The sequence below is a fragment of the Dermacentor albipictus genome, chromosome 3 (genome assembly GCF_038994185.2).
Source record: "Dermacentor albipictus isolate Rhodes 1998 colony chromosome 3, USDA_Dalb.pri_finalv2, whole genome shotgun sequence".
NCBI classification, from domain to species: Eukaryota; Metazoa; Arthropoda; class Arachnida; order Ixodida; family Ixodidae; genus Dermacentor; species Dermacentor albipictus.
The window spans coordinates 185,476,074-185,490,701 of NC_091823.1; the positions used below are offsets into that span (position 1 = coordinate 185,476,074).

The 14,628-nt window shown below is 46.3% G+C and overlaps 1 protein-coding gene across 50 annotated transcripts in view; it reads right to left on the minus strand.

Moving 5' to 3' along the window:
• Positions 1-938: 938 nt before the first annotated feature.
• Positions 939-14,628, minus strand: part of LOC139057671 (collagen alpha-1(I) chain-like) — a 309,476-nt gene continuing 295,786 nt past the window's right edge. For all 50 annotated transcript variants that reach the window (XM_070536341.1, XM_070536339.1, XM_070536338.1 and 47 more), the window contains one exon: positions 939-2,352. In XM_070536341.1, coding sequence (XP_070392442.1) covers positions 1,067-2,352 — 1,286 coding nt within the window. In that variant the 3' untranslated portion in view covers positions 939-1,066. The remainder of the gene's footprint in view (positions 2,353-14,628) is intronic.

The window sequence follows — 14,628 nt, forward strand, 5'->3', positions numbered from 1 at the left end:
AGGAATGTTTTATCATATTAAAGGCGCGGCTTTGCACACATACATGGAAGTGCTGCTTCTGGTACCTGATACATAAAAAAACAACCTTTTTCACGTTCGCATATCCTTCTTTGCGAACCTCCTCGACTTTGCTGCCTGCAGCTGCTGGTACTCCTACTGGCAGCTGAAGCTGCGGTTTTGCCGAAAAAGCTCGCACCCAGAAAATAAACAAAACTGCGTGTGCAATGGTGCTCCTAGCTAGAACAACTGCCGTATTCTCGGACCATTAGGCAACCACAGCAGGCCCCCGTGACCATGAGGCTCCCTGAGACGGTTGGTGCTTGCGTCACGACGCTGATCGAGCTTGTGCCTTAGCGCATTAGGCAGGAATGAAACGGGCAAATAATAGCTAACATCACCATTGCTCTTGGTGCCGCAGTTTGTCTGCAAGGACCTGACATTCGACAAACAGTGCCTTTGTCCTCGTGACACCCTTAACACAATCTCCCAATGTGCATTCGCACGAACCGCTGTTAACATTTCTGCATAGCCTGTGAGCGTTGTAGTGCATAAACACAAAGACTGCATCAAATTAAAGCCGTGGTTTAGCAAATTGCAGCTTGAGGCTGCAATTTGCAAAAACGACAGACACACCGCATTCGGTTCATAGCTTTTACTTAGACAGATGTGCACTGTGTGTGCATAATTTTTTTTCATTGTCATAGGTGGTCTCACACGCAGGTCTACGAGGGACATCCAAGCAAAGCAAGTCTCAACGACTGCTGTCGCAGAAAGTGTAGCTGTGCGCAATCTAAGTGCACCGTCGGGCAGCGCCACAGCTGCCGATTCACAGTGTGCCACGGGAAATGATTTTCTTTGAAGTCTACCATATTTTACGCCTTTCCCAATCCTCGTATATTCAGAATTAACGCGTTGTTCTCACGTATACGCTATTTAAGTACTGGGTATGACTAGCTTTATTTCCACTTAGTGCAGGAAGAGGCATATAATGTAGTAAATGAACAATTAAAAACAATATTGGAATGAGTCTGTCAAAATGGAACACCAGCGTGCTGGTTTCCAAGCATCAGCTAGCAATGGCTGTCTGTGGAAGCTGCAGAGCACTCTTGTAGTCGCAGTCGTCACAATCTGGGTCGAGTTCGTATGTCGGGTGTCGAGAATCACGGAACGAACCGAGAAGGCGGTAGTGCCTTCGCCTACGGTAATCCTTCCACTGGCACCAGCCAAGAACAGCAATTACTAATACGATCGGTACCAAAGACCCGTACACAGCACACGCAAATCTGCTCGAAGACCCACCATCGAACGCACGTTCATTCAGGGGCCGCTGCTGAAAGTAGGCTCTTTCCTCGAACGTCTTATTCGAGGCTGCTACAGGTATAGGCGATTTTCCACTTCGGAAAAAAGACCTGCTGCCAAAAATTTTTTTAGATGGACCACCGTTTGGTCCTCCGCTGTCGTAAAACTTGCCAACTGGATTTGATATGTTGAAACGTTTTCCCATGGAGCTAACGATGGAGATTCCTTCACCGCCTTGTCTTGCAGGAAACCGAGATCGCGGTGGGGATCCAGCCACTATTTCTTCACCTGTGTCGAGAAAGCAGGCCGTCCCAATTACGGTGGTGCATTTTGTCGGCAAGGAAGGCTTCGGTGTGGTGGTTTCATCTTCGCATGGTTCTTCGCTAGTAGGCGGCGGTATGACTCCAGGTCCTCGAGGTCGCGTAAAAGGCTGGTGTGCTGCTGGAAGTCGCCCTCCGGGTTGTGGCCACTGTGGCACAACTCGTGGTAATTCAGGAGGAGCGGTCGGTAGGACTCCGCTGTACGCCCCTGGAAAACCAGCCATTGGCATTTCGTGTGGCCGGTGTACCGCGCCTCTGAGCGGTAGTCTGCCCGGCATCCCCAGTGGCAGTCCCGCTGGCACAGGCCGTTGTGGCAAGGCGCCACTGATGTCCGGTGGTAGGCGCTGTACAGTAGGGAATCCTTTGAGGCCAAGTGGTGGATTGCCTTGCTGCGATTGTCCCGGCCATCGCTGTGGAACTCGAAACCTTGAGAGTGGCGCTGGTTGAAATGGCACATTTTGAGGACGCACAGGAGGACCACGAGGCTGCAATATTTGGTAATCTCCTTCAGGTCTTGGCAAATCAAAAGGCACCGGTGAGGGTGCTGGAGAAGATAAACTGGAACCAGGTTCTTTGTGTCGCTGGTGGCCAGCAGGCCCTGGCTGAAGGCGGCCGCTAACCACTGTAGGGTGGGAACCACGTGGGGGAAGCGGCCCGAGATGACTTGGCGATCCCGGAGGTGGTAGCAGCTCACGTGGTCCTGGAGCACTAGGGGGCCCATCGGGATCCCAAGCTGCGAATAGCAATGTAGAAGTTCACGTCCATGAAAACGTAGTTTCGCTTTCCGGAGGTTTGTTTAGGTTGGTGGATAGCTCGTGCAGTCTGAATGCTTATATGAATGCCTATGAATATATGCTATATGAATGAATGCTTATATTTGCTCTCCTTAGCGAAATATTGATGGCACGACTGAGTGCCATATTCACGAGAAGATTTACACACATCACGCCGTGAGCATACGGACATTCAGCAAGGCATACGAACAGTGTGCGCTCGGAGCATTGACTTCGGCCAACATGATTGACATACCGTAAAAAAAGCGGCCGCACTAATGAGGAAATAGAACTGGCTATTCTGATTATACAACTCTCACATCATGCATGGTGATAACTGGTTCATGGTTTTCAGCAACATCAAGTCTACGAGAAAAATTTTAACTTATTATCTAGGACATGTCACTCATTTCACCCACACGCTTTGCATTGCGTGGTGTCGAACGCATTTCATATACGGAAAATTGTCGTCCTGCATGAAGACATACACGTTATACTAGATAGCTAAACAATACTATTGTACAGTGCTATACTATTGTAGTTATAATTAAATATGGTTCCTGTAGCCACAGGCGCCAGCTATGAGTGAAGCGGGGTGCCCATGCGTACCCCCAAAGTGTCATTACCATAGTTACGTTATCCACATCATTTGAGGCTTCTTTTAGGTTGTCTCAACATTTTCACTTAAAATTTTATTGTGGCCAAAAGTTTACTGCATCATTGTTGGAGCGGACGTGCCGACGGCTTGCACTTCAATTTATTTCTGCAAGTCCTGACAACAGAACAGCTCATTAGAAGCACCGGTGGTGGCTACCTAATCCGTATTTTTTTACTTCAACAAAATATATATATATATATATATATATATATATATATAAAGTTTTTCTACTAACACTATGCACCGACAATATCTTGAATATACACACAGTACACACTTTATTACATTTTTTTAAGGAGAAGGAGGTAGCCAACTAACAATTATTTTAAGGGCATAGATAACGTATGCCTAGAGGGTGAATATGCTGCTTCATCTTCACCTCGCTTCGAATTGCTACGCGTGCATTTTTGACCTTGAAGACAACCCGCAGACTTCAGTGATCCCTTTTTTGAAGTCTTTCATCAACAGCATGTGAAATGGACGTGACTATGTCTCATTATTGCTTCTAGTGAAGGGAAATATCAGGCATCCACCCGCTCGTAGCCATTCCTACAATGTAAACCCCTACGGGTTCTTTGAAAAAAAAAAGCCTCACAGTTGAAGAAAAATTCGTCCTGGTCCGGGACTCAAACCCAGGACCACCGCCTTTCTCGGGCAGCCGCTCTACCATCCGACCTAACCAGGCGTCCTTGGTCGGCCTTGGAAGTGGCCGGCGAAATGTACACGGTGAAGATGACGGTTCCATCGCGGGTTTTCACGGCACACGCATCGTCGTAGTCGACCGGGTCAGACGTAAGTGTGTACGCGGTCACACATGCTTCTTTGTTTCCGTAGACGGCACAGCGGTTATCACTTCGGTTCGCGGCCGATGTTCCAGCGTAGCCGGTCTCTTCGGCGACTTCGGCCGCGTTTTCGAGTGACACAACACCTGAACCTCGTTAAGTACGAAGTCATGCGTTATATCTTTGGAATAAAGACAAAGCGATCTCACGTTGAAGTGGCAAACGAGATCGAGTGCGGTTCCCGTAACATGGCAAGGCATGCCTTCGTGGCGGTGGCCAGGTGATGATTTTCCAGGTGCCTGAAGTCGTCTTGCAACTCCCTGTCCAAGGTTTCGGTTCTATGGTAAAACGCGAAGAAACCTCGAGCGTTTGAAATGCAAAGTCGGTTGATATCAGTGCACCTACTCAAGACAACGTGTACCAACATTTGGGGGTGCTTCTTGTCGTAATCTTATACGACTGCCGAGTAAGTCGCTCCCTGCAACTTGTGCATGGTGAGCGCACTCGCCTGCACCAGAGGGAACTGAGTGCGTTTGCAACTTACTGTGGTCTTCCGGTCCAAGAAGATCGTGACATATCTCAGTTCGATCGGGACCAGCTTCGGGTCAATGGAAAAATCGCGTCTTTTATAGCCGAATCTCTGAACGGCTTCGTTTTGATACGCGCAAGACGCCCGGTGTTGGACTCGTGGGACTCGAATCACAGTCGGTTAGGCGTGTCGTACTCGATGATTCGGAAAGTGCCTACGGCACCGGTGACGAGTCCGTCCTTGACGTCGATGTTGAGCGTGATCATGTACGGCTTCCTGATCGCCAGCAATACGGTCTGAGGCAGGTTACCCATTTCCGTGTGTTGCATCTTCTTGACTTTGTCGACGGCCTTATCGCGTTCGTCTTGGGTCTGCCATCCCAAGAATGGATCTAGGGATCTCGCTGTTACCAAGTCTTCAACTCCTTTGAGTGCGATCTCCGTGTTGAAGGCGATGGCGTCGTTATTCGAGTAGCACAAGCGGAGCGCGTTCGTGCAAGAGGTGGCTGTTGCGTTCGCTCGTCGCCTACAAGTCGTACTCCGTGCGAGCGACGATATTGAGCGACATCTCCCCGCTGTTGCCGGTATGAGGGCTACAAATACATGTCGAAACTACCGTGACGCGTGGTCTAGTCATTGAAGTTGATGTGTTTTACTGTAAAAAATAGCATTAAATATGTCCGACGGTCTTGCATTAGGTTCTTATCCTTCCACGTATAAAACTACAATCGTTTGCTCGTTCCGGGCGACAATTGGTAGTATTTGAGTGATGTACATCGAGTTCCGGCTTCGCGCTATTGGCTAGTCACTCATAGCACTTCCGGGAGACGAGCGACGAATTCTAGATCGCTAGAACCGAGCGATCTGTACAAGCGACGGCCCGTTTTGTCGCTCGATGCCGTCGCTCGCCGCCGTCGCACCCTGAATTGCTCTCATGGGGTTTATATATCCCTACACTCTAAGCAAAATCACGTGGAAAACGGGAGTAACTGGGCCGTTAGTCCTAAAGAGGGCGCTTTCATCCCTCAATGGACTAACTGCATGAATGTGCATGCCGTTAGTCCTTACTCTCCGAAATGCAAATTTCAGAGAGTAAGTGTTTAGTCCCTAGTCTGAAATAGAGCAACGGGAGAACGAACGACAGTAGTTACTCCCACTGCACGTCCATATTTCGCTCCACGTCACCGAGTGAAGCGACGCACAAACGAAAACCTAAATAATTTCAAGTATATTGTATATTGAACTACATATACAGGCAGCAGTATATATAGGCCTATTCGAGACAAAATTCAACGAAATTACTAGGCGAAATATATATGACGAGCCATGCTTTGAAATAAATGAACCATATCCATCACCCGCGCAAGTAATTACTCGACTGGCAGAATTCTTTGTCCGTGGTGTCTAAGACAACGCTGGAGTGCCATATTGTACAGCCAAGCTTGCAACCACAAACAAACCCACTCATCCTGCAAATTGCTTCTCAGGCAAAAGAAAAAAAAACTCTGCATTTGTACGCCCAACGCATGCTGTGCTCTATCTGGTGCATCCATTCTGGGTATATCAGTGACGTGCGCTGACACACACACTTCGTCGCTATACAGACATGCTGTATACGGCTTGCCGCCGTACAGAGAATTCGATCGGGACCCATTTGTGCGGCAGCCGTAGGGCAACGTGGCCAATCAGTTTGCGAGCCACTGTGACAACGCTGGCGCTGATCGGCGGCACCGATATCGGGGCTGAGCCTTCTCCAGTTCACTTCAAAGCTAAAGCTGACGGCGCTTCTACGCTCACAATCAAGCCGTACAGAAAGAAATTTCAACAAGCGCGGACACTCCCATAGAGCCTAGCGGCCGAATTGACTGTAGCGCACCAAGCGGATGGTATTAACACCATCCGGTCTCGGTATTGGGCGCGCGCGTTTTGAACGCCAGTTGGTACACGTGACGCCGGCTCCGCTGATCGGCGCAGCACTTTTTATTTCGCTTCTACTGCTGAACCACGCGCGGCCTTGGCACGGAATCGTTTTATTATTTAGTAAAACTATTGCGAAACATCTTTACAAGGCTCCACCGAATCTGTGTCATGTGAAATTGCATAAGGAAAACGCAAGACGTCTTCTGAAATGATGAAATGTTTATTTGCTCTATATAAATGCTCGTTACGTGCTTCTTGTGCATTCATACAAAGTTGTGACACCATGTAAGCAGCAGTCGTTGCCGTACGAAGCTCCACCATATGCCATCAGCTGAAAAAAATTAAATTACAAGCGTGTATCATTTTGGTATATTGACCTAACAGGAATATCGTGTGTAGAGGCGAAAAGTGCGTAAGTGGTGAATGAGCGGCATCACAGATAAGTTCACGTTTAGATACATTTCGTAGCAAATAGACTCCTTCCAAACAATGCCATAAAATCAGGAGAACATCCGGTTTTCAAGCATCCCTCCCTTCCCGGGTATTATTTCCTGCACTTTAAGAGCACAAATACACGGGTGACTGCGCGTTTCCAAAACAACTTGCCCTCAGTCGACGCCATGGTACGCCAAGTACACAGAAGTGGCTACAACACAGACCCAGACCATGCGCTTACATGTTACACGCTCGCAGAAAGCCTTCTAGTCGCACTCACGACAGATTTGTGGGTGCAAAGCCTGTTTTCAGTCGCTCAGAAGACAGAAATGTCAAGTTCTTGAGCTCCTCGGCATTATCTCTTACGCGTCCTGCCGGCGCAAGCAGCGCACTCCCGTGTTATCACTCTCGGCAATAGCTGATAGCGCTTTCGACAAGCGTGAGTACCGAAATAAGGTATATGTTGTTGCAGGGCCATAAAAAGCGTCACAAACTTGTCCAACTAAAATTCAGTACACGCAAAACTAACTCACCACGGCCAGCTTGCTTTTTGCTAGCAGCTTCACAATGAATAGGAACAACAGGTGCTTACACACACGTGCACAACTAACGACATCAGCGACTTCCCCGGAGGACAGTGCCCGGCTGTAATCACTGACTGGTGGTTATGGCCATGTCTGGATGCATCTTCAGTACCCAGAGTGATAGCAGTTGTCACTACCCGTCACCGAGCGCGCTCGCTGTTCGAGGAAAGACTATTGAAACGCCTGCTACAGACAAGGCCTTTGGGTTCTGGTGCCGAGATGCGGTCGAAACACTCACAGCTGCTCTTTCTTCAGGTTGGTGTTTTTTACCGTTATTAGCCAACTAGCACGCATGAAAACTCGGTACCGGAGCCCACCTGGTCGTTGCGGCGGTTTGTTCTTGTTCGTGCAGGTATCTGTCTCGGTACTGGTGCGATAGATTTTATGCGAACCATACTAGCCGCACAACCACGCTCTTCCTTGCTGCGCCGCGCGCGGCCGCGTAGCTACCATATGACGTCATAACAGCTGCAAAAGCGGAGGCTCAACTCGTGCGCTCGCTTGCGGTCGCACAGATGGTAGTGCGGGCTAACTCCCGCTCCTCCCGATAGGGCACTGACGTCACAACAGCTGCAAGCCGGGCTCAGCTCTTGCGCTCGCCTGCGGTCGCACAGCCGGTGCTGTGGCCTAACTCCCATTCCTCCCGCTAGGGCACTGGCGTCATAACAGCTGTATAAAAGAGCGGCGCGCTCTCGTCGAGGCCAGTTGTATAGCGCGATGGCGGGAAAGGAAAGGGCTAGTATGCTTCGCATCCTGGGCTTAACCTTAGCTAAGCCACAGCCATTTTTTTGTTTAGAATAAGATTACTATTAGCTGGTGACGTCGAAGAGAACCCTGGCCCTCTGTCGGAAAAGCAAGAGCGTGAAATAATGGAAGCAATACCTTCGTTACCAAAGATATTGGCAGGTCATGACAAAATAATTAAACAGTTAGAAACACTGCGAACTGAGCACAAGCAAATCGAAGACAAAATTGGGAATCTAACGTCAAAAGTTGCCAAATTAGCTGAGGATTTATCTGTTTTGTCTGCGCTTGCGGACAGAGAAGAAGTGCAAGCGCAGAATAACCAGCTCTCAAAAGCTATGCGAAACGTATTGATCAATCAGGATGAACTCGACAATCGTTCACGTAGGAATAATTTACTGTTTTTCGGCATAGACGATGAGAACGAGATCGAAACATGGGATGAATCGGAACGGAAGGTTATATCTGCCTGCTCGGCCAAACTGGGTATTACTGTTGAACCGTCAACAATTGAGAGAGCTCACAGGATGGGAAGACATAATAACGATACACCAAGGCCCATTATTGTGAAGTTTGGACTATTCAAGGACAAACAGCGTCTTCTATCTGCGGCTTCGAAATTGAAAGACAGCAGAATATCACTGAGTGAAGACTACTCCCAGCAGGTTCGGCGATGCAGAAGCAAACTGATTGCTTATGCGCGAGAACAGAACTCTGGAGCTATAGATAAGCTGAAGTACAACAAGATGACTTATGATGACGATGATGCAACGGATTCCGTACGGGAGTACATTCAATAGCAAACAAAGCGTGAGCCACCGCGGCTCAGAAGAAACTCGGGGGATCGCCTGTCCGTCATCGTTATCAATTTTAAGAGCCTGAAGAATAAAACAGACGTATTCTCTAGCCTTCTGCGCATTTCACAACCCGATATTGTCATCGGAACAGAATCGTGGCTCGACCTTGGCATATGGGATTGTGAAGTATTTCCATCCGAATACATAGCTTATCGAAAAGATCGTAATCACCAGGGAGGAGGTGTGTTCATTCTTGTACATGACAGAATCAGAAGTGTACCGTTATACTGTGATGTTTCTTCTGAATGCATTTGGTGCAGAATATTGGTTTCTGGTGGTAACAGCCTTGTGATGGGATCGTTTTACAGGCCACCATCTTCAACAAGCGTAGAACCATTTCACAGCCTTGCACAATAACTGTCGGTCTTATCATCGGAAACTATTCTACTTGGGGGCGATTTTAACATGCCTGACGTTGTATGGCGTGACCGCTATCCTGTAGCGACGAGCGCCTCGGCACTTCACTTGGCCTTCATTGAACTAACACGTAGCAATGAACTTGCTCAGTTTGTAAATTTCACAACGCGTTATGGTTCAGCTAAGGACAGTACGTTGGACTTGTCGTTTAGCAACAATGATGATTTAGTTGAAGCAGTTAAGGCAGCACCAGGAATAAGTGATCATGAGGTCGTATATGCAACAATAGTGTGCAAGAAGTTACAGGTTAGCAAGAATGGCGCGAGAAAGATTTTTGTGTATGAACAGGGGAATTATAATGCCATAGACGAAGAGTTACACTTATTCCGGCCAGTATTTCTGGAATACAGCAGTCAGTACAGCATAGAAAGATTATGGGCTCTGTTCAGAGACAAAATCCTGTCTTTGGTCGCTAAATACATTCCCTCGAGAGTGATATCATCTAGACGTAGAATGGATAAACCTTGGATTAACAAAGAACTGCGTCTGTCAATAAGAAAGAAGGCCGGAGTATACAAGGCATTCAAGATAGCACTATGTCAGAACTTATATGACAAGCTTAGAACTCAAATTGAAAACTTGAAACAAGAATTAAAGGCAGCAAAAATAACATACTTGTCGCTAGCTGATAAAATAAGATCTAATCCTAAGGAGCTATGGCGATATGTCAAAAGCAACAGAAAAGACAGTGTCGGCGTTCCGGCTCTCCGGCATGAAAGTGATATGTTAACTGATGACACAAAGAATGCTGATTGCTTTAACGAATATTTTCACTCTGTCTTCACAGCATGTCGTCATACTCCGATACCTGAATTACACGAACAATTACCTCAAATGCATGACATCGTTTTAAATGAGGCTGGAATTAGGGCTCTGTTGTGCCACATTAATCCTCATTCTGCTCATGGTCCGGATGGTATATCAAATCACGTCTTGAAACGCTGTTCCCACAGTATTGCTCCTATCTTGGTTGAATTATTTACCAAGTCAATAAATTCTCAACAATTACCTAATGACTTGGAAATGGCCAATGTAACTCCTATATTTAAAAGTGGTCGTCGTGATTTGGCAAGCAATTACAGACCGCTGTCTTTGGCATCTGTTTGTTGTAAAACACTAGAACATGTTATTTACTCTGGTCTTATTAAGCGTCTTCATGACCATAATTTTTTCATCCCGACCCAGCATGGATTTCGCATGGGATTATCCTGTACCACTCAACTTACTGAATTCATACATGACGTTGCACTAGGCTTTAACAATAGTACAGAGATTGATGCTATAATTAATGATTTTCGAAAGGCGTTCGATGTAGTCCCGCATGATTTACTTTTGCACACACTATCATTTCTTGGCCTCCCCGATTGACTTTACGGTTGGATTAAATATTATTTGTATAAACGGCAGCAAAAAGTGGTTCTTAACGGTGCGACGTCGAGAACGGTTAATGTTTTATCAGGTGTGCCTCAAGGGTCGGTCCTTGGGCCATTGCTGTTCCTCATATTTATCAATGACTTATGTGAAGGCTGTGTTTCAAATATCAGACTGTATGCGGATGATTGCATTGTGTACCATCCTGTGTCTTGTGCCGAACATACGAGTGTGTTGCAGTTTGATCTCGAAAAAATTTGTTCCTGGTGTGCTAAATGGAAAATGGATTTGAACGTAGCAAAGTGTTATGTTAAATTTACGAACAAAAAAAAGGTGCCCAGTTCATACTCAATAAATAATGTTTTAGTACAATGCGTTGACGAAGTCGATTACGTGGGCATCACGTTAACTGCGGGATTAGACTGGACATCCCACATTGACAGAACAAGCGCTAAAGCGTGCCGCCTTTTGCACCGTTTCCACAGAAACTTCAAGTATGCGCCAAAACCATTGAAGGAAGCTTTGTATCTTACAAATATTAGGCCGGTGTTAGAATACGCTTGCGCAGCATGGGACCCCTTCACAAAAGTTCTTGAATATAAGTTAGGGCGTGTTCAGAAAAGGGCTGCAAGATTCGTCACGGGAATCTACGACTACAAAATTAGAGGTTCGCAAACCAGGGAAAATCTAGGATGGAAGTTGCTGTCCACACGCGGAAATATAATCAGGTTAAAGCTTTTACACAACATTAACAGCGGTAACACAGAAATCGATAAGAACATATATTTAGAACCACCTCATTATCAATCTAAAAGACGCGACAATTCCAAGAAAATAAGGGCGTACCAAAGTCGTAATAATGTATTTAAGTTTTCATTCTTTCCGCGAACGATTGCAGAGCAGAATTTGCTCCCGGATGAGATAGTGTCTGCACCCAATTTTTCATCTGCTATAGAGAAGTTTATGTGAATCTGTTTTAGACAATATTTCCAGTGTGCCATTTTATGCATTGTGTAACAAATTTTATAATCGGATGTTGTTAGTATTGGATGTGTTGTCTTTTTTACTAATTACCATTATTGTATTTCTAATACCACAGACGATATGATGCCGTTGTTCGCGAAGTGGGCTTTTATGTTTGTAATTAACCCCCTACAATAATGCCCAACTCGGGCGCTGTAGGTATTTGTAATAAATAAATAAATAAATGAACAAATTAATAAATAAAGAAAGAATCCCAGGCGCGGCGAGCGTGCCTCAAAAGTATTCCCAAAAGTTATGAAATACAGTAAATTTTTAGGTCAGTGAGTGCATCACGAACTTCTGCCAGTAAGATTCAGTGCACGCGAAACTAACTGCGGCACAGAGCCGAACTGCTTTCCGCTAACTGCGCCACCATGCCGAGCGCGGGCACTGTGCTTCAAAAGTACCCCAAAAAGTAGCGAAATTAGTTCCAATAATGTCTGTGGTTGGAGAAAGAGCCAAAACTTGTCCCGGTAAGATTCAATGCACGCGAAACTGCGTCACACGGTCGAGGTGTTTTTCGTCACAAAGCCAGGTGCGGCGAGCGTGCCATAGAGCTAGAGAAATAAGTTAAAATAATGCTTGGGCTCATAGGAAACGTCGCAATCATCTCCCAGTACGAGTAGTTATCTTTAAATAAGTAGGCCTGGACGGCGGAGCTGTTTTTCGATAAATGCGTCACTATATAGTTTCAGTTTGTGGAGTAAGCCTAAATGTGCTTGAAGGGCGTCGCAGACTGCCACACAAAATTCCTCACTTTGCTGTAGTCCAGTAGTGCAGCGGTACCGTGTCGAAATGCAGACGGAACATAAGAGAACGCCGGGAGCCCAAAAAACGGGCTACATCCAAAACAGGCGGGTCGCCGAGCACACGAGCTTCACATGCACGGGCCGCCTCGCTCGCTCGTGTGGCATGTCTGGCGCATGACGTATGCACGCACGTCTGGCGTGCCGCTAGCTTGTTGCTAAGCAATGCAAGAAAAATAAGTTGCAAAATATAAGTCCATTTATACCCATAATGTTTTAGTTTTAGTGGGAAAGAATAAAAAAATGAAACATTGTAAGTTCATTTCACATTATTTTTCCCGATGCTCGCGTCAAATAACGGATTGAGTTCAAACTAGGCGTGACGTGTTTCCTGTTGCCAGTTTTTGCTGAGTGCCCCCTCTTATTGAATTTCTTTCTCTATGATGAAGCCGCAATATTTTGCTGCCGTCATTGTCACGCATCGACGTAATTATACACAAAGAAGAAAACACGCTCTTAGCGGCGCCGTCGGCTGCGCGAGCGCAGCCGAGCCGGTTGTCTTCCGTCGATCGGCATCGACGCGTGCACTGCAGATGAGCTCGACAACTATCGGAGCTTTCGCTTGTGCTTCTTGGCTGTTTGTTTGTTGTTCTTTTTTTCTTTTTAAGCCATATTATGGTGCCGATCTATATGCACCAGATGTAAGCAAGCGCCTTTGTTGCGCAGGGACACACGTTAAGTACGTATCCTGATTGCAAGCATGTAATAGCCAACGCAAAGCAACATACAGAAAACGAGAAATAAAAAATATGGCACTGAAAATAAACGGACCCCAGCTCGTCACGTGTGGCGTAGCCAAAACGTACGGCGGGGAGGCGCGGTGGGGAGGGCGTACGTACAACCGACCCATGTCTCCTCCACCTTTCGGAATTTTGGTATAACAGGACACATGGCATAAACCGGCCTACCACAACACAAGCCTCTGCGGTCTACTCTGCTGTTGAATGCATGACCCCCCCCCCCTCCCTCTCTCCACTTCTTCCTAAAAAATAGACCTTGCGATGCCACTGACCCTGCATGGTTACACGCCGCTGTCACTGCTCCTGAGCGGTGGAGACCTGTGGTCGTGTGAGCTGGTAGAGCTCCACATTTTGGTATAGCGAGGGAAGCGCGAGGAGCGGACGATATTTGTGTGTGTGTCTGAAATGACTGTCATATAGCACATCTATGTTAAGCTGTACGTGTAAGTTATTAAATAGAGCAAACAGTAAAACAAGAAATGGACCTGTATCAATCACCGCACAACAATTTAATATCATCACAACCAGGGCTGCGTGAAGATGCTTTGCAATTGCATCAGAATACAAGATACTAGGGCCACAAGTATTTAAATATAGGTACAAAATACTACTACAATTATTGTATCTTAAGATACTTCGATACATTCGCAAATTTATTATTAAATATCTATAAAATTTAGCAGCAAATTTGTATGCTCATCAATGTTTTCTTGGAAATTTCTTAACTTCGAGAAAGCTTGTTTCATTTAAACGAAATGTCTGTTAGTATCTCAAAATTTTTGGCTTTCCTGCTCAAAGCATATTATCTTCATTCCAAAACAGTTGATTGGGGTTGCTTTAGCTGCTTAACATTAAAGTTCTTATAGGCTGCGTTCTTAGGTTTTTGCTTGTTGCCTTTGTAATGCTTGCAGACGTGTTCGTGTTGCCCACTTCTCTACTCTTGCGTCCTGTCTGCACGCCTGGCCTCTTTTTTTGCATAATGAATCCTTACCAACTAGCTCAGTTTTCTGTCGTTCTAAAAGTAGGCTGTTCGCTTGTTTTTGTCGAGACGGCGCCGCCACATGCCTGCTCCACCAATAGGGACACGCAGACCTCATTGCCTGCCCTCACTGGAGGACCCTGGCGCAAAGGTAAAAGAATGTCACTGCCTTCAGTTTTATTCAGGCGGCTTAGTAGCAGCAGCATCAGTTTGAGAAGTGTTATTAAACGAACGTTTATAGTTTCACGCAGTGATGTTGCGATAGCCAGTATCTTGTATTTTAAGATACACAATACATTCTTTCATGTATTTGAAATACAGATACAGATATCAGCACTTTTCCACATCTTTACGCAGTGTGTCACACTGTCAAAATCGCCACTTTGTTCTTG